This window comes from Amphibalanus amphitrite, unplaced genomic scaffold (assembly GCF_019059575.1).
Source record: "Amphibalanus amphitrite isolate SeventyFive unplaced genomic scaffold, NRLGWU_Aamphi_draft 000505F_arrow, whole genome shotgun sequence".
In the NCBI taxonomy this organism is placed as follows: Eukaryota; Metazoa; Arthropoda; class Thecostraca; order Balanomorpha; family Balanidae; genus Amphibalanus; species Amphibalanus amphitrite.
The window spans coordinates 340,445-359,617 of record NW_024881999.1 but is presented as its reverse complement, the minus strand read 5'-3'; the positions used below and the strand labels follow the sequence as shown (position 1 = coordinate 359,617).

The window sequence follows — 19,173 nt, the reverse complement described above, 5'->3', positions numbered from 1 at the left end:
CCCAAACAACTCGGCGCTTCCATATTACTACCATATCAGAGGTATCGTGGCAAAGTAGATGCGGCCTTGGATGCTGCATTCGTGCGCATGCATTCTTACTTTTTCGACCCCTGCATTATCACTTTTGTTACCCTGTGCCTGAAATGAAACCAAAACACATAATGACATAAGCCACTGTCCTTCTGGAGTTCCCTTAACAAATCTAACCTGTTCGAGGTCTTATCTATGGTTTTTAATTAATTTCAGTGTCAATCGGTTTAAGTGTATAGTTTTTCAATCAAAAAAAATATTTTTATCTTTGTCAAAAATTCTACACGACTAAATAAAGCAAGCAATGATCACAAAAAACGATATCTCTGAAACGAAATATCTGGTTTACTTTCCAAAAGTTGGATAACACTTGAATTAGTAGCCGTGTATTTCCATTGTTTCATACATATCTGGCGATCCCGTTTCAATTCTACGTTCGCTCGGCGGGCCCGCACTTTGCACTGTGTGGACTGTGTGGTTAGGGCTCTTTAATATTAATTTATTTTTATACTAGTGTTAGGGATAGCATAGCATTGACCTCTGATAGTAACCTGTCAATGGGGGATAGTGTGTTTCACGGGACACCTGCCTATGTTTTGAATAGGTACCTACATTTCTTGTTCTTGTTTGCTGCTTCTTTTTGCAAACGTAACAATTTGTCAATTTGAATTACCCCTTTGCATTTCAATTTAAATTCGTGTCTCAGTTTTATTCTAGGCAGTAGGTACCTATCACCTATGTCCAATTAACATGAGTTTCTGTATAGAATGATGTCTATATTATAGGGATTAACTAATTTTGAAGCATGGACCTCCATGTCAGTAGGCGGAACTATGGTCATGAGTACCCAAATATAGGAACGTTCCCATTTTTGGGAACGGAGTTCCCAAATATGGGAACGGGCGTTCCCATTTATGAGAACGGAAGGCAATTTTTCGGCCGTTCGCCCACTAAAACTCAAAAGTGCATCACGTCTCAAAAAAGTGCACGCTGATTTAAGTATCTACTAAATCTCCATAAAGTTATCTTTAATCTGACCGTGGAACAAGGAAATTGACCGTGGAATGATATTTTTAATGATTTTTTAAAAATGACAGAATGGTGGAAATATGGGTTATACGACATTTAACATGCAATTTTAAGGAAAATGAAGCATTTTTTACATTTTGAGGTCAAGTATAATAATTTTCGCCTGGTTATGAAGTTTCATTCTAGCGACACCAGATGCTGACATATGCAAGCGAACACGCGGACAGTCCCGAGGTAATATTGTTGACTTTTGGTGTCGGGGCGATCGACCGCGTGAAACGTCAGTGATTTTACCGAACTACTGTTGTAAACTCAGTTTCAGTGGTTTAAAATCATTCAGCTGTATTTTATCAGCCCTGAAAGACATATTTTATTTGGATGCTAGCTGTTTAGCGTTGTTTTATAAGCAGCGTCATGAGCGTGGTTTTTGTCTTCGGCGTTTCTAAGCATGATCGTTTGGGGGGAATTTCTCTGATATAGGTCGCTCTGTGTGGCTTATTTATAATTTTTATGCTGATTTCGATCATTCCTCGTGCCCATCCTACCAGGCCTTTTGCCACTTACACTCATTAAGAAAGGAAAAAACTAGATTTTCATTGGGACTAGGTGTTTTGAGGGTGTAACATATTCAGCGTTCCCATTTTTGGATACTTCTTGTGCTCGTCAACTCTCGGTGATTAGCAGACAGGTGCTTGACATGTCTCCACCCTCGGCACGGACGGTGGATATAGGTATGGAAGACCTTGCTGAACATCGCTGAGCGTTGTGGATTACGTAATCCTGCAGAGGGGGGCGTGCCCGCTGCGAGATCGACGGGAATAAAAGCGCAGAAGACCGGGCGAAACATGCAACGGTCTTGCCGGAAAGGTCATCTGATGATTGTTGCGTTAACAATAATTTGCGGCGTTGGACGTGATGCTTGTTAATGAAAAGAGCCCCTGAAAGGCGTCGGTGAAATCGTTCCCAATTTTGGGTACGCCGTTCCCATAATAAGGAACGCTTGCAGCGCCAGTGTACGAGAGCGTTCCCAAATTTGGGCTCGCGGCCCGGGTGATGGACTGCTTTAGAAATAGGGGAACGATTTGAAACTACGATGGGCCTTACAATATCAAACTCTTTCCCAACAATATTGAGACAACTATCAGGCGGTTCACGATCGTTTTATATTTTTTTGGACGTCATTTAACGGTTCTTTTTCTTGTTTTAAATAATGCCTACATGGCGTTCCCATATTTGGGTTTATCGTTCCCAATTATGGGAACGAAAATGCGTTCCCGAAAATGGGTACGCTTCACCATAGTTCCGCCTACTGATGTGTATGACCAAAGTCCATGATCTACGCTCTGAAACGCCGCAGAGTAGTCGGTATATATTGATATGCAATCGAGTTGCATTTTTGTTCTCTATGGCCTCCCACCCTGCATGCTGCAAATTTGACGAGTTGCTGTCACATGACGATGACCGTTTTGGCATGAAACCATGCTGTTTCTGGGATAAAACCAGGCGAATATGAGCTAAAATATACTGGGATGCAGCTTTCTCCAGAACCTTACTGAACATATGTTGCACTGGGACAGTGTAGCATTGTGCAAAAAATGTGAGAATTCAAAATGAAACCCGTATGCATTGAATCTCTTAAACATCAGCATTATTACAATAAATTATGTCATCCCATTCTATGTCTGATGACAAGAACAAGAATGTGACATGTGTGTGAACTAAATAGAACTATTTGTAATCCCATTCATTCAGTAGCTCTCTACCTTTAAGGTTGGGTGAGTTTCAAATTCATCAACATGAATGCTTTTGCTTTGAAGAATGCCCTGTTTTCAGTTAACAATGTTGGGAGCTAAAGCTTTGGAGCTCATAAGAGAATTGAAGAGGACACCTGACAGCCTGCCACCATACAATGTGAGTGTTGGATGGTGTTGCACAATGATATTGGTGGCCAAATAATTGCTTTCTACCTACCTACCTATTCAGTACTTAGTGCTGTGTTGACTTTTTGCACCTGGTCACATTTTTGTGTGTCTAGAAAGTGAGATGTTCTCAGAATTGGTATTTTGTGGGAATGTAGGTAACTATATTCTAACCAGCCGCCAGTACCTATGCCTACATGTAGTGGTATATTTTAGGTAAACATTCATACTGCGTTAAGTTTTATGATAGGGTCACAAAAACTCTGTGAGCACTTTATCATTGCTAATTTAGGTCCTTTTAAGACATTGCCACTGGCTAGTTGCACCATCCCACAAGTCATGCTTTGTGGTGGTGCTATGTCATTGCTGATGTAAATCGTCTCCTTCATTTCCCTCAGGACGCCACTGTGCGCCAGGTGCTGCAGGAGGTTCGCACACTGTTCGAGGCCAACCGGCGCGACGTGTGAGTAATATACCAGCTCCTCTGGATAGCTGAGCTACCTGCAGCCTCAAGCTTGCCATGTCTTCACCTGCTGGATTATCATTGATATTCATACGGCCAGGGTTGTATACGACTCAATCAATAGCAATCAATTCAGTCACAACAAATTTGGGAAACCAATCAAATCAATCAAGTCAGAGCAGTTTTCGGGAATTGATTCAATCGACTCAAACGCGACAATGAAAGGAATCAATCAACTCAATCAAACGACTCAAACCAAGACATACATTAGGTTTTTTGCCCCACCAACTTGGAAAAGTGTCCATAGCAGTCTGGTGTACCTACCTACCTACCTACAGAAGAAACATAAAAATATTGTCATTTAAAATTATAAATTGCCATGCCATTCAAAGTTTCTATGTAATAAGGAAGGATACCTAGTGATGGACAGGTGGATCATGCAATATTGAGGTTCAATGGGTAGAATTGGAGCAGAAGTTTCATTTAATGGGTGCAAAAAAAAAACAGCAGTTGACTCGCCCCTTAACCCGCGCCCTGCTGGGGGGGGGGTGTTTGAACACCCCCCCTTGTGGTTTTTCGCGAATATCTCAAAAACGGCGGCGCGGAGCGCCGCCGTTTTTGGTATACCTTATCATACATCAATTCTACACATGTTGTGAAAATTTCAGACCAAGGTCATTCAAGGTCAGGTCACCAGGTCACTTGAAGTGACCTCACCTCATAAAAAGTTTCAATGTCTGTCATAGCTACACCGAGTGACCGATCGCTTTGAAACTTTCAGCGATTGATAAGAGTAGCAGTATCTATAAAATGTATATCTCGGAATTTTGATATCGGTGACCTAAGGTCAGGTCAATTTTGCGACCTCCCCATTATAAGTCAATGGGAGAAAATTGAAATGCGCCTCTTTTGGAAGAAAGACATTATAAACACTCCCAAACACTGAATTACAAGTGGTTTAGACACACTGAACATGAAAATGGTGTCCGTGACCCTTGTTTATGCCCTGAGGTCATCTTAGGTCACGAATTGTATCTAACAGTTTTTCGCAAATAACTTTTGATAGAGGCATGCTAGAGCGATGAAAACGCCTTAGATGTGTTCAGCTCGACGATACGGATCGACTGATATGCAACATGACCCTTTCCGGTCAGGTCATGACCTTGACCTGAGGTCAAATTTTCAAGTTGACCTTTCAAGGTCAAGTTATAGTTCATTCGATGCGTCTTGACGAGAGGAACACGATGCCGGTAAAAGTAAGCTCGTACAAGGCTTGGGTCAAAAGTTATTGCCGAAAAACTGTTTCCGAAAAAATCGGCTATTTTTGCAGTTTTTGCCCCCTGCAGGCAAAACCGTTGACGTTAGGTCAAATCTGAGAGGATTACTCAGAAAGGGCGTTAATAGGGCTATCGAATGCGCTTTTCCGCGGCGCTGTAGCTCTATTGGTTCCCGAGTTATGCGTTGGCTTCTTGGAAATTTTCGATATTCGACCTGGAAATCGGCGAAATTTTGCCTTCAATGACCTCTGGTGACCTGACCTTTGACCTGACCAAAAAATTGACCGAAGTGATTTCGTCATTATTTTTGACGCTCTTTCGAACGCCGCCTTCCGCGTATCGCTACGTGGCCCAGGAGCCGAGTTACAAGGGGGGGGGGGTGTTCAAACACCCCCCCCCCCCAGCAGGGCGTGGAAATCCAGGACCCCCAGCCGGGCGCGGGTTAACCCTCGCCGGCCGAGGGTGGGGGGCGGGTGCCGCCCCCCCATAGGGTTTTTTTTTTTTGCGATAGCTCCGAACACGCTGGCGATAGAGAGCTGAAACTTGGCATACCTGACCTTTGATCCAAGCCGAATCTTTTGACTCCAACCGCATTTTTAGGTCAGGTCAGGTCACTGACCTATGACGTCATAAGTGAACCTCTGCACGGTCTCCAGATGTCGCAACTTCGCAACGCCCTCACTGCCAGAGGAGATGTCACAGGGAAATGAAACTGGCAGGATCTAGTATCCATTATGAGTCCCACAACTTGTATATCTCGGATTTTTCCTAAAGGTCATATGAGGTCAGGTCATTTTCGTGACCTCACCATTATAAGTCAATGGGGAAAAATTCAAACTGCTATTCTGGCGCCGGGAACGATCTCCAACTATCTCAAGCACACAGAATCGTGATTTGATGCACTCCTTGCAAGGTTAGATGCGTCACTTTTGCAATGTTGACCTTGCGTGACGTCATTTATGACGTCATCAAGGTCATTTTAGTTTTTCGTCAATAACTCTTGATCAAATTGAGCTAGCGAGTCGAGAAAGCCACCAATGGACTCAGGAAGGCCTGCTGAATCGAATGATATGCGACATGACCTCTTTCGACCAACTTCGTGACCTTGGGGTGCTGACCTGACCTTGACCTGAGGTCAACACCCCAAGTTGACCTGACCCGGACAAAAAGTATATCATTCGACGTGCCTGGACGAGGCGAACACGATGCTGCCAAAATCGGCGCTCTGCGGCCATTTTTTGCGAAGTTATTCACCAAAAACTGAACCGTACCTTGGGGCACTTGACCTGACCTCAGAGGTCACCGGTTGACCTAGGACCTTAAAATCGGGTACCAATCTCTGCGTCTCGTAACGGCGCACTCGCTCGTTTTTTCCGCGACGCGCTAGCTCCACCAGGGGCGAAACGGCGAGGGGGGGTCGTACCCCCCCCCCCTCGGCCGGCGCGTATGTAGAAAACCAATAGGTCCGGCGAGGGTTAACCCAAATCACCACCTTTCACCTAAAAGTTGTCAATTTAATTTTGGCCATATTCCAGCTACGTCATCAGGCCATCTACCCCATGTAAAGCCCCTGTCTGTCTCTTATGTGAGTTATGCGGAGCTCTTCTGAAATGAACCCTGAACATAATGAACCTAGGTTCTAGGTTTCATGGTTTCATGCCACACTGACACCATATGAAAGTGTTGAAAATGTGCTACAAATTTGACAACTTCATTAGGTATGCTTTATGAAGACAGCAGGAAAGCAGTTAGGTACCTACTTACCTGCCTAGATGTGTCACTGGCTACCAACAGTACCAACGAAGGTAGATAGGTTATATGTGAAGAATTCAAAACATTTTATTGCAATACAGTTTGAAACTGTTAGGACTGGGGAATAGGGATGAGAATTAAAAATATATTTAAAAGGAAATGGAGAGGACAGGGACTCTGGAACCACAGGATAAGTTAAGGACAAAGGAAGTAGGAACAAGGAAAATTAAAACGCGAAAACGGCACGGTGCGACGACTGCGAAACAAAGAAAACGTTTTGCCAATAAGTATGCTAAGCTTTTATAAATCCTTATTCTACGTCTTTTGATTTTTTGGTAAGATGACGGATGGCTCGCCTGCCCGTCCAGTTACTGGCTCGCCTGCCCGTCCAGTTTCTTCGTACTAACGTTTCAGTAAACCCATGACGTCATTGGTTATCATGTAGTATGGTAGATCATCATAAAATAAATCGGTTGTACAACACCAATTTTGTTTTATTTATTATTTCATTTGAAATAAAACCACAATAATATTTGATAAAATATTTTAAGGAAAATGAAATATATTAAATATGTTATGCTTAGGCTCTCAGGAGAAAAGGATAAACAAACGTTCTGCTGCAGCCTGCAAATTAAACAATGCAGCAAATTAGCTATTAATTAGGTACGTAAACGTAATTAGCGAGACGAAAACGGCGCTTTTGTTTCAGTTATTTTTGTAGGGGTTTCAGATATTTATAGAGTTCAGTGGGTTGTTTCTGAGGAGATGTGGAGAGCGTATTTGGAATTTCCGACCTCGACGAGCGTCTGTGGTAGAAAACCACCACTTTGGTAGGGGAAACTACTGCTGTCTGCTACCGTTTGCACTGCATGTCTCGCTGTAGTTGCGACCGATTGCGACATCTATGCAAATCAGCAAGGGTACGTACCTTAGCGATATACGTACTTTATAATTTACGTACTTTTTCGATGCGTATTTTCTTCTTTGACGTACTTTTGTCTAGGTATACGTACTTTGTACTGTACGTATATAGGTACCTACCTCTGCGATACGCCTACAGTTCTATCCTTGACGTACTTATGCCATACGTACTTTATACTCGACGTACTTTTACGATACGCCTACTTTTGCCCTTGACGTACTCTTATCCATACGTACTTTATGCTGTACGCACTTTTACGATATGTGCTTTTGTCCTTGACGTACTTTTGTCCATGCGTACTTAATAATGCACCAATACGTACTTCTTCGATACGTAGTTTTGTCCTTGACGTACTTTTATCCATTCGTGCTTTATAGTTTATACTGTATGTACTTTTGCCATGCGTACTTTTGTACTTGACGTAGTTTTGTCCATGCGTACTTTATATACTGTACGAACATTTGCGATGCGTACTTTTGTCCTACGTGCCAGGGACGTCGCCACAGATTTTCGACAGGGGGGACGGATCGGCCGACTAAAAACCCAAAATTAGGCATCGTTACCGTACTTTTTCAGGCCGATGCACTATCTGTTCAACGATACTGGGCTGAATTCCTACGCGGTATGCGTCTGAAGTATTCATTTTTACACTGGTAACCAGAGCCTCCGGTCTTCTATCAGGGTATAATTGTTGACACATGCCGTAAATCTGATAGTTAACTGTTAATGTATACATCATACGTGGTGGTTGCTTTAGTTGTCACAACTCTGAACTCACAATCTCTTTTGGTCTACAGTCAGAAGCCGCGGAACACCTTCAATTAAGGGAGTGCACTGACGACTTTTGGTCCCAGTAAACATGACGACGTCGGCCCGACGTCGGGCCGAGGCTCGGCCCGACGTCGGCCCAACGTCGGTTCAACCTCGGCCCGACATCGGCTGGACGTCGGATATGCCCGCATGTTCCGACGTCCAGCCGAAGTCCAGCCGACGTCGAGCCGACGTCGGGCCGAGATCGTTTGCCGAGGTTGACGAGATCGTTTGTCGTTGGACCGACGGGGCCGACGTCGGCATGTTTATTGGGACAACGCGCCAAAAATATCAATCGGCGGCGGGATTCGAGCCCCCCAGTCGCCGACGTCGGCATGTTTACTGGGACAACACGCCAAAAGCATCAGCCGGCGATGGGATTCGAACCCCGTATCATTCAAATGCGAGGTTAGTGCGCTAACCACTACACCACGCAGCCAAGTAACGAATTTGGTTTGTTTTGTTGTGTTATGCCCTTTCGGTCTGACAAGACCATTTCAGAGCCGGAAGGATCATAGGATGGAGACATTGGTCTTCTTGGCGAGCACCCTGGGTCCAGTTCATATAGAGTCCCTGGTCCCATTGCTGTTACGTGACACTTATTGGAAAGGGCGACCCCACAATGGATTCATATAGCCACTCTTACACACCTGCACCAACGTTTCCCAAAGTGTCCCTTTGATAAGTGGCACTTTGGCAAAGTGACATTTGCCGACTGGCCTTTCTATATGAACTGGGCCCGGCCCTGGTGAGTTGCCGGGGCTGAGCCCGACCAAAGGATAGGCCGAGCAGCCCCCAAGCACTCACCGCACCCGGCTACGGGCGAGCTCGGCTTACGGGCAATCCCAAATGGGATAAAGTTTCCCGTCCAGTCCGGATCAGGGGGTTGCGGCGTGGAGGAAGATTTGAGTTTCCTGAGGATATTTTGAATACAGAAGCTCTTTATGAAACATGAAACATGTATTTTATATTATTTTAACGGTCAAAACAGCGGCCGATGTCGGTCCGACGTCGCCCCGACGTCGGCCCGACGTCGGCTGGACCTCAGTAATTGATCTCGGTCCGACGTCGGCCCGACGTCGGCTGGACCTCGGCTGGACGTTGGAACATGCGGGCATATCCGACATCCAGCCGACGTCGTGCCGAGGTTGGACCGACGTCGGGCCGACGTCGGCATGCCGATGCCGAGTTGCCGACGTCACCCCGCTGTCGGCCGACGTCGGGCCGACGTCGGCATGTTTACTGGGGTCCCATTCTTTCCATGCAACACCCATAGGGCTAATGTTAAAATGCCAAAATAAAAAGGGGGCACGGTGCCCCGGTGCCCTCCCCGTTCCGCCACCTATGTCTCCAGTATGAATGGGCGGTGCGGGTCGGCGCGAAGCGCCGCGAGATTTTCGTCGAGGTCGGAAATGTATATGCATAGATGTCGCTACAATAGCTTGACATGCAGTGCAAATTGTAGCAGACAGCAGTAGTTTCCCCTACCAAAGTGGTGGTTTTCTACCACAGACGCTCGTCGAGGTCGGAAATTCCAAATACGCATGTGGAGATGTGAATTATTAATTAATCACACTTTATTAAAGGGACCCTCCCGGCTCCCACCTTCAAAAAAGTTAATGAATTGGCATGAAAGTGATGTCCCTTGGTTCAGAAAGAGCGAAAACGAATATCTACCAAATTTCACCGAAAAATATTCACTGGTTTTCAAGATATTAGGCTTTTACTTTTGTTTACTTTTTGGGATCTCCCCTGTTACTAGCGACTTTATTTGGAAGCAATAATTTGGCAGCCTTAAAGTGCCGCAGACGTTGCGCGCAAAGCAGAGTATACTACCACGTGTTAACGATGGTTTTAGTCTAAGATTTAAAAATCGTTAGATCTCCGCTGACGTCACAAATTCTAAGGGGGCATTCCAATGCATTAGCCCCTTAGAATCCGAAAACTGCAAGTTTGAAATTCCATATCTTCGAATTAAAGCATTTTTCGATGTTGTGAGTGCCCAAACCGGTATTTGCAGGCCATAGCCACCAATTTGGCTATCTCAACTCAAAACTAATGTTAAGGTGGGAGTGTCCCTTTAATATATAGGGCCTTGCACTTTATCATCTGGATTAAAAAAAAAAACGTTTCCTGCTGAGTGCAGAAAGGTAGGTAGGTGCATCGCCAGGTTCTATCACCAGGACTGGAGCAGTTATTGCAGTTGAAAGTCAAAGTTGGCTGTTCATGTTTAGGCCCTGTTCTTTATTTGGCCATCTACCCCATATTTTACAAATAAGCTAAACTAAATATTGCAGTTGTGATGACAAGCAGTTTTCAGTGTAGTTTTGTGATCTTTGATGTCATCAATTGGTGTCATTATTTTTCGTCAACTAAAACTTACTTGAACTTTCCATTCAATCGACTCAATCATACGAGTCACTCTAATTTTCGGGAATCAAATCAGTCAATCAGTCGCTAAAGTCAAACGACTCAGTCAACCAGTCATCTCGAAAGTCAATCGACTCAATCCAATCAACTCAAAATACGCGTTGAAACAAATCAATCAATTCAATCGACTTGATTGGTATACAACCCTGTTCATACCAGCCCATATTCTTCTTGTAGCTCCTTCTCGCTGCTTCTACATGTAGCGTCTCTAGCTTTCCTTCTGTAGCTGCTTCATGTAGCTCTTTTTAATTCTATCGCTGTAATTCATTTCAGGAATGTCCTAAGCTTATCCAGCGCCGATTGTCTTTCGTTCACCACACGCCAGTGGTGCCGCATTCGATGAAGGGTACTGCGCCCCGCTGTATGCTGTGCAGCCCTGCCACCTGGTGGATGTTCTACAGCGCCACCTTTTGGCGCCGGGCTGCGGGCCCTAGACGGGTTCGCCGTAACTGCCTAAATAGGCATACTCATGCACTATTATTTGGTTGATCCTGGTCCTGTGACCTGTACCATGACCTTACCAATCTCTTTTACAAAAAGTTGGCTGGGAAAACGTGTTTTCGAGCTGTTGGTGGCTCTAAAGTCATCCTCAATCCTCCGCATAATGGTCAACGCTATCCGAAGCCCGTATTGATTTCGTCCCGAATAGCTCAGTTTCATCGCTTCGACACTCTCCTATGGCTCTGACTTTAGACCGGCACCCATTAATATTGACCTGTCTTCTGGACACCAGCGATGGAGACGGTGTGCTGTTTAAACCCATTAAGCTGACCTGACCTTTCCCGGCCGCCAGCGTCGACCTGGACGCCAGCGGTGTGGGCGGATCACTGTCAGCGGCAGTCTGGGTGCGACACGCCGGCATTGAGAGGAACCGCCGCTGCCTGCTCGCCTACCTGTGAGTGTTATGCCTGAAACAGACTCTTTCCGCAGTCAGGAAATCGCATGCGAGAGCCTATTCAAATACATGGAAGCACTCTCGGATCAATCGCATGCACCTCCTGGATGCGATTGTTGCGGGAAGAATTATAATGTATTTGAATAGGTTCTCGCATGCGATTTCCTGAACGCGAAAGAGTCTGTTTCAGCCTTTACACTGCTAGTCAACCGGGGTCTGGGCAGCTATTGTGGCCACCGATATCTGAGGGTCACTGAACTTGGAGGGGGGTTTCTAATCCAGAAGGGGTCAGTGGACCTGAAGGGGCCTCTGGGCTCCCAAGGTCTGCCGGACCGCCGGGGCCACAGGGCTCACAGAGGCTGTCGAACCACCGAAGGCCAGGCGCAAAGGCCACTGAACCTGTTAATGCTGCGGGCCGCGACTGGCAAAACACAGCACTGGGACAGATTCGGCGGGACTTTACCGCTCGGCAGAATTGGCCCCTAGAAGCGCCTCTCGGGCCGGGGCCACGGCTCGGCCGCATATGTTAGCGCAGTCCAATGTTTGAGTATCAGAGGGAGGTGTGTGCATTTCGCCAATGTTTGTTGGAAGTAACTAGATGACAACCTGTGTGAATGCTTTATAGCATTCCTGCGTGGGGATTCCTTGAAGGCTTGGGACGTTTATGAAAGGGTTATATTGGTGTCTGTCTCTGGAACAATTTCCCCCTATCATGGCTGACTTAATGCTCATAATACACTGTTGTAAGCGCAGTAATGAAAACGCCACTACTCCTCTCTGGTGGCAACTTTTTTCCTTGCAAAAATGGCGTAAATATTTTTTTTCTTTTTGATAATGATGCGTCGGTTAGCGCCCTGCGATCATAAGGTCCCGGCCGCCATCGTGTCGTGTATTCTAAGCTACAAGTCTAACCATTTATAAGTAGTGTGAACCTTCCACATCGTATACACAAGGCGTGCAATGTGCTGTCCCGAGATCGTTGCCTTTATTCTGGGCTACGAGCTAATTGATTTTAAGTGGCAACGTTAAGTTTGTTCACCGTGTTGAAAAAGGATGTGTGATTTGGCGGATCTGAACTCGACTGGGTCCACAGTGAGCACGTAATATATGCCGAAAACTTGCAAATTTGCGTCATAGGTGACACATTTTCCGAACACTGCGAAATCGGGCGTAAACGCCGCTAATTAGGATACAGCAACAGTAACACCCTCGCTGCTCTCTCCTTGGCTATCACGCATTGCTGAACGATGAGTGACAACTGCTGGACTCCCCGGTTTCGGCTTTATGCGACACTCTCGCCTCACCACATCCCGTATCGATAGCGAGCCGAGGAAGGAAGCGACCGCATGCAGCCCTTCCCCGTGCATGCCTGTGCCCATTTGCCTGGCCTCTGCGAGGTCGCGCAAACAGTGCGGGACTTCACTGGGCTGGCTTCCTGCCGTCGGTTTACCTGCCGGCTGCGGTGAGCAGGGGTTCCCCGGCCGCTGTGCCGCCCGGCCCCGCTACTGGCTGGACCGGGCTCGGATCTCCACCCGGCCCTGTCGCTGGCCCGGGGCTCGGGCGCGGGCCTACCGCGGAGTTGCCGCTGGCACGGTCGCTGTGCTGTGAAATATGCGAGGAAAATGTGCTCGTCATTGAAGGCTGGAGGGCATAGCGTGTTGAATCGGTGTGGTGGGGTTGGGCTGGGGTTACTCTTCAGCAGTGTGGTGGGCAAAGGGTGAATGAACGGAGGTGATGTGTGTAGGCCTCGACCATCGCGGCGATTTTAGACTCACCAGCTGTACTGTGGTTCACTACTTAGCGTAATGACTGGGTGGGCGGGCCCATTAGTCATCACGGAAGGTTTGCGCTTTGGTCTGTTGTACAGTTGACACATTTGATCTTTATTTGCCTCTACTATCCCTCACTTGTCGCTAATGGCTATTGTAGTTATGTTTTACGACGCTGTAAACCTGCTGAAGAGCATCTCTTCGTAATCATTTTTTTGCACACGGTGGTATTACTTTCATGGCGCTCCGTGATTGAATGCGCTGCATAGGGAACCTCACATTATATGCATGTAAAATCACCGTATCAAACTTGTTTGGTGCGCCGACGCGCGCTCTGCAAACCTAGCAATAAGCTGCTTCAGCTTTTAAGTAAAACGAGGATGTTATTTAGGAAATTAGAAAATAAAAACCAAGGGGCAGAAATAAGTAGGTAGCCACGATAAATGGACCATAATGGCCAATGCTGAAAGGGATATATGATGATATTATGATAAAATGCGGTCTTACTGTCTCGGCTGACAGTCGGAACTAGATCGGATCAGGGCTGGACCAGAACTGGACTGGACTGGATTGGACCAGATTGGACTGTCACTGGACTGCGCAAGATCGACATGACCTGACTATGTAAATAGTGCCTGAAATAGGCTGGACTACAGTCCAGTCTCTGGACCGGACCAGTCTCTCTCTCTCTCTCTCTCCTCTCTCTCTCCCTCTCTCTCTCTTCTCTCTCTCCCTCTCTCCTCTCTCTCTCTCTATCTCTCTCCCTCTCTCTCGTCTCTCCTCTCTCTCTCTCTCTCTCTCTCTCTCTCTCTATCTCTCTCTCTCTCTCTTCTCTCTCTCTTCTCTATCTTCTCCTCTCTCCTCTCTCTCTTTCCTCTCTCTCTCTCTCTCTCTCTTCTCTCTCTTCCTCTCTCTCTCTTCTCTCTCTCTATCTCTCTATCTCTATCCCTCTCCCTCTCCCTCCCCTCTCCCTCCTCCCCCTCCCCCCCCTCTCTCTCTCTCTTCCTCTCTCTCTCTCTCTCTCTCTCTTCTCTCTCTCTCTCTCTCTCCCTCTCTCCGCCCCTGACCACCTCTGGCTCACCTCGTTCCCCTTCCCTACCCATTCATCCCGCCGCGCTGGGAAGTCCCGCACCGAGGGCGGTCCAGTACTGACCGCCATTGACGGCCGTTCCGGCAGGCGTGGCCGGCCCGTAAATGACGGTGCGTGGGTGTAGCGGAGCTGCTGGGCCCCGCCCGTGCCCAGTCACGGTCTGTCCATGCTGACTGACTCTCCCGGGCGGTGGGGAGGGGGGGGGGAAGGAGACCTGCCTTCACGCTGCCGGCGGTTTTCTGCCAGTCAGCACCGGGACAGCCCCGTCCCGCACGGACCGTCACAGCCGTGTGACATGTGACGGTCACGGAGGGGTTGCGTCAGTGCACCACGTGTCGTCCGTTTCCCCTCACCCGGCGTCAGTCCGATCCCACACAACGGTTTCTTTCCCGGAGGGTTGACAGGTGTTTGTCCACGTTGCGCCGCCGTGGACACCCCTTCCGTGTCACAGCCGGGCTGACCGGTTTCCTTTCAACTTACATCACCTGTGGCCGGCGAGAGGCCGGCACGGAAACTGGGATTAACCGGTGACCTGCATAACAACTCGGCTGTCGAAGAGCCCCGACATGCATCCGTCGATCTGCGCAGTGCGCAATGTGCCTCTCAGTCCGCTCTCTCTAGGCCCTCCCTCTGACCACTCTGACCCCGGCCGGGCTGACCGCCCCAGGGCGTCTGAGGCTGGTGCGCCGCTGCTGGGAAGTCCCTGGGATGGACGGGGAGAGGGCGTGTGGGACGTGGTATGGGTGTGGCGGGCCGGCGTTTGGTCAGCCGGGGGCGCGGTGCATTGAGATCAAGGGTGGCAGACTGGGCGACCGTGACCGACCTGGCTGCGGCGAGCGGGGGAGAGAAAGGGGTATGAGAGGACAGGGAGGTCGAGAGAGAGAGAGAGAGAGAGAGAGAGAGAGAGAGGGAGGGAGGGAGGGAGGAGGAACAAAGGACTTATCAACTGTATAGTGTATTGTTTTTTTTTTTAACAGAGATACTGCTCACATTGGGAAAGCTCTTTATCAGGCACGGTGGAGTAGCTTTATGTTCTTTCAGCGTGCTCTCGAGACCCGCTGATTCTGCTTGACGTATGAGCAAATAAATAACTTTTTAAGTCGGCAGTCGCAGTGCTCTATATTCGCCGTACCTCTCAAATAACTAACGAAATAGCGGGCTGGTGCTCCGCGACTGATTTCCCGACATTGCCCCGACATCTCTCTGCGACTGATTTCCCGACATTTCCCTGACATTTCTCTGCGTCTGTCGCCGCCGAATGGTCGGGTTTCTGGTCGGGGAATCCGGCTGGTCGGTAAGGACGTGCGGCTCGAGATGCGGGCGGTTGCCGGAGCGACGGAACTATGGGGAGCGGCGGTGAATACACATTTGCCCGGCGGCGGGCTGGTTCACTGAATGGAGCCCGTCGCGTTGGGAACGGTCGCCTGCCCAGTGCTCCCCTCATACCTTCGCCCGGCCACAGCGCCGCTCAGCTTTAATTTCGAGTGCGCGCATGTGGGATGGTGAGCGTTAGTGAGCGAGAACAAAGGGAGGGACACTCATTCGCAGACACGGGGTATTGCTTTCTTTGTCCCATGCCCCAACTCACCATTCCACGCACAAAACGCTCGGAAAACGACGGTGAGAATCGAGCCTATATCTGCACGGGGACACTTCGACCTACCCGGTCCTTTCGCCGCCCACCTTCTCCCATTCTCCTCGAACCCTGCCAATAAACCTTCGCGCCCTACCGGCCTGTGATTCCCCACTCTCATTTACCGAAATAGTCCGCCATATCGTGGGTATTCAAAAGCTTTCCCGGCGCTTGCCCTTTGTCATCAAAGGGCGCACATGGGGCATCCCCATATCCTTTGAATTGACTGTTATAGACTATAGTTTCCCAAAAGTGTTTCCCCGTCCGGAAGTGAAGGGCGGGAATGTATTCTTGGAGCTTCTGGGGATATGTCGACCGATTGCTGTAATGCCTACCTACTAGACACCTGTATACACTGGCCCTTGATACCGTCAAGTACCGTTATCAATAAGGTTATTTCCTAGAACTAACTTCCCCCTTTTTCGCTTATTTGATATGCCATGATGAATCACCTTAATTGTTTTTTTCCCCTGTATTGTGCTGCCGTTTGGCCATTGACAGCTATCAACAGCTCTACTTCTGGGCTCTATTCTGCTTGTGGACATTCTTGATAACGTTTTCAGAAGAGAAAAAATGTTGAAACATTATTAGGTATTTGTTACTGCTTGCCGCCAATCTAGTAATGTTTCGGGTTCTTATGAGGATTCCCCGTACAAGTGGGGTTTCAAAAACTCAGGTGCTTCATACCTCCGTTCATGTTTTGGTCGTAGAAGTAAAATAACTGCTTGAGCTGTTTGTGAGATAACTGCCTTGAGCTGTTTTTTGGTGAAGTTTATTTTACTTCTACGACCAAAACATGAACGGAAGTGGGGTTTCTTGTACCCCTATCGTGCTCCGTCCTGACTCTGTCACACCAGACCTTGTCGGCGACAAGCATCTAGTGGAGATGTAACGAGGAGTTCCCCGGCTGATCCGGCGTCCCTCCCATAGACAGGCGTCCCCATCACTCGTCCCAAACGATCCGGACCCAGCGGTATCTTCGTGTGAGAATATCGGCCAAATAGTGGTGGTTTCTTAATTGTGAGATAGTCCAAAAGTGGTAGGTGAAAAAAGGAAAGTCATGCTGCATAAGCTAAGCACGGTACTTTGCTGTAACGGTAACATTGTTAATTGTCAGTCTGTTCTGGTACACACTAAACATTGTCTCTGGCATGTCAAGTAAAAGCCGAGTCTAAGCCAAGCTGGTTGTTTGATTGTGTAAAAGTATATCATGAGTCGGAAATAGGAATAGTTGCGGCTTTGAACTCCTGGCGGTGCTTTTCAGCGGATTTTGTTTGGCTTCATGAAAAGGGTTTTCACAGTCTTGTAGAAACCACTTTGTGCACAGTTTTGCTCAGTCCATCTCTGCGCCTATGATTGTGTACGCAAGCAGCGTTCTGTGAATTACCAGGGGCGCAGTCTGTTGATCCAGATTGCATTGCGTCAATGGATCAGACTGCATTCAGCTCGTTCACAGAAGACGAGGTAATTAAATACCCTTCTGTAGCTAGGCAAAGTGTCCCCGTGCAGCTATAGGTTCGATTCTCACCGTCGTTTTCCGAGCGTTTTGTGCGTGGAATGGTGAGTAGACGCATGGGACAAAGAAAGAAATACCCCGTGTCTGCGAATGAGTGTCCCTCCCTTTGTTCTCGCTCACTAACGCTCACCATCCCACACACTCGCGGCGCACTCGAAAAACATCACTGTGCATCGGGCACTATCTGTGCTATTGACACACACTCGGTGCATGTGTACCGTACTCCGCACTGCGGCACGCTATGTCGAGGTCAGCCCGCCCAGCCCTCCGGACGAGCCGTGTATCACTCTGTCATAGAGGGTGCACGGAGCCGCCCACTGAGGCCCATCGGCCGCGCGTGTGGCCGCCCACTGCAGCCTGCGGCTATTTCTGGCCCGGGAGCTCGGGCCGCCGCGTGTCGACCTCTGCACCGCGCCGCGCTGTGGGAAACCCGCTCTCTGGACGCTGTCCGAGATTTAGGAGAGGGAATTTTACCTGCCGAGCGGCTATCCGGCTGGCCTTTGAGAGAGTAAGCCTGAGCTTGATACGAGTAAGCCCCTGTCAATCTGGGCTCGCGTACCAAGTGCTCGACGCGGAGCTCTTACTAGGGTTTTACCTGGCGTTGACCCGCCGTGAGAGGATGGCGAGAGTGCTGATAACACACCGTCGTGTGGTCAGTAATCTGGCTCTGATCCACGTATCAGCAGGGTAGGTACTTGTGCGGTTACTGCACCGGTAGGTATCTACCGATTTCCTGGCAAACAAACAGTAATCCAAGCCAGGAAGAGGATACCTTTTTAAGTCACGACGCCCATGAATGGCATGCACCATGATATTACGTTTTAGATTGGACGAAATTGTTTGTTCTTATACAGTTGGATCAAACACCACCCATAGAACAACTTCGAGATTTGTTGATCGTGTCATCCGCGCAGTGAGTTCAGCTGCATTACAAATGTGTTTTGTGCGTTTGTTTTGGATAACTCCTGTCATTGTATTGTAATTTATTCATTGGGCTGACGCCGATCATGCTCGCAGCTCGAGTTTATACAAGTGCGACAACTGCACTATGCTGCGATCAGCGATGGTGCGTTTTCTACCGTGGGACATCTTTGACTCCAAATGCTCCTCATTTGACATCTTATTTACCGAGGCTTCTCCGTCGGCACTTTGCCTACTTCAAGCGTCGGACAATCTCATTTCAGTTATCACCTATTAGTTATCTACTGGTCACTGGATTCAAGTCATACACGAATTACTTAACAATGTAGTGGGCCCTGGAACCACTGTATACAATTAGGTACACGGGTACGTGTTCTGTCGGATATGGATCACATCCTCATTAAAAACCGCAGGTTGTTTGAAATAGACAAACACTCTTCGTTAAAATTGTGTTTTTCTATTACGTCCGAGTGAAGTGGGGACTGGGGTTACCCCTGGGCCTCGTGGGCAGTCACCATTGCAGTGATTGACGACCCTACGCGCCTGTCTCGTCTCTTTCGATGACAGTTGTTGCCTGAACAGGTGAAGCCCACCTCGTGCCTGCGAGACGTCCCTCCGCGCGCGGCGGCCGGCGGGACTTTACCTGGCCGGCCGGCCGCGTGTCAGCCGTCAAACCCGTCAGTCAGACCGACACTTTTGACGGCGGACTGACGTGTT

At 48.2% G+C, this 19,173-nt stretch overlaps 1 protein-coding gene across 5 annotated transcripts in view; it reads left to right on the top strand.

Annotated features, from left to right (window-relative positions):
* Window positions 1-19,173, top strand: part of LOC122392884 (DNA replication complex GINS protein PSF1-like) — a 70,439-nt gene that overhangs the window by 763 nt on the left and 50,503 nt on the right. Inside the window, exons 1-4 of one of the 5 annotated variants that reach the window (XM_043388223.1) lie at window positions 463-507; window positions 2,893-2,970; window positions 3,377-3,441; window positions 11,426-11,527. In XM_043388223.1, the coding sequence (XP_043244158.1) occupies window positions 2,899-2,970; window positions 3,377-3,441; window positions 11,426-11,527 (239 nt within the window). In that variant the 5' untranslated portion in view covers window positions 463-507; window positions 2,893-2,898. Of the gene's footprint in view, window positions 1-462; window positions 635-2,829; window positions 2,971-3,376; window positions 3,442-11,425; window positions 11,528-19,173 lie in introns of those variants that run through there. The other 4 variants (XM_043388222.1, XM_043388224.1, XM_043388225.1 and 1 more) reach the window with 4 other exon arrangements.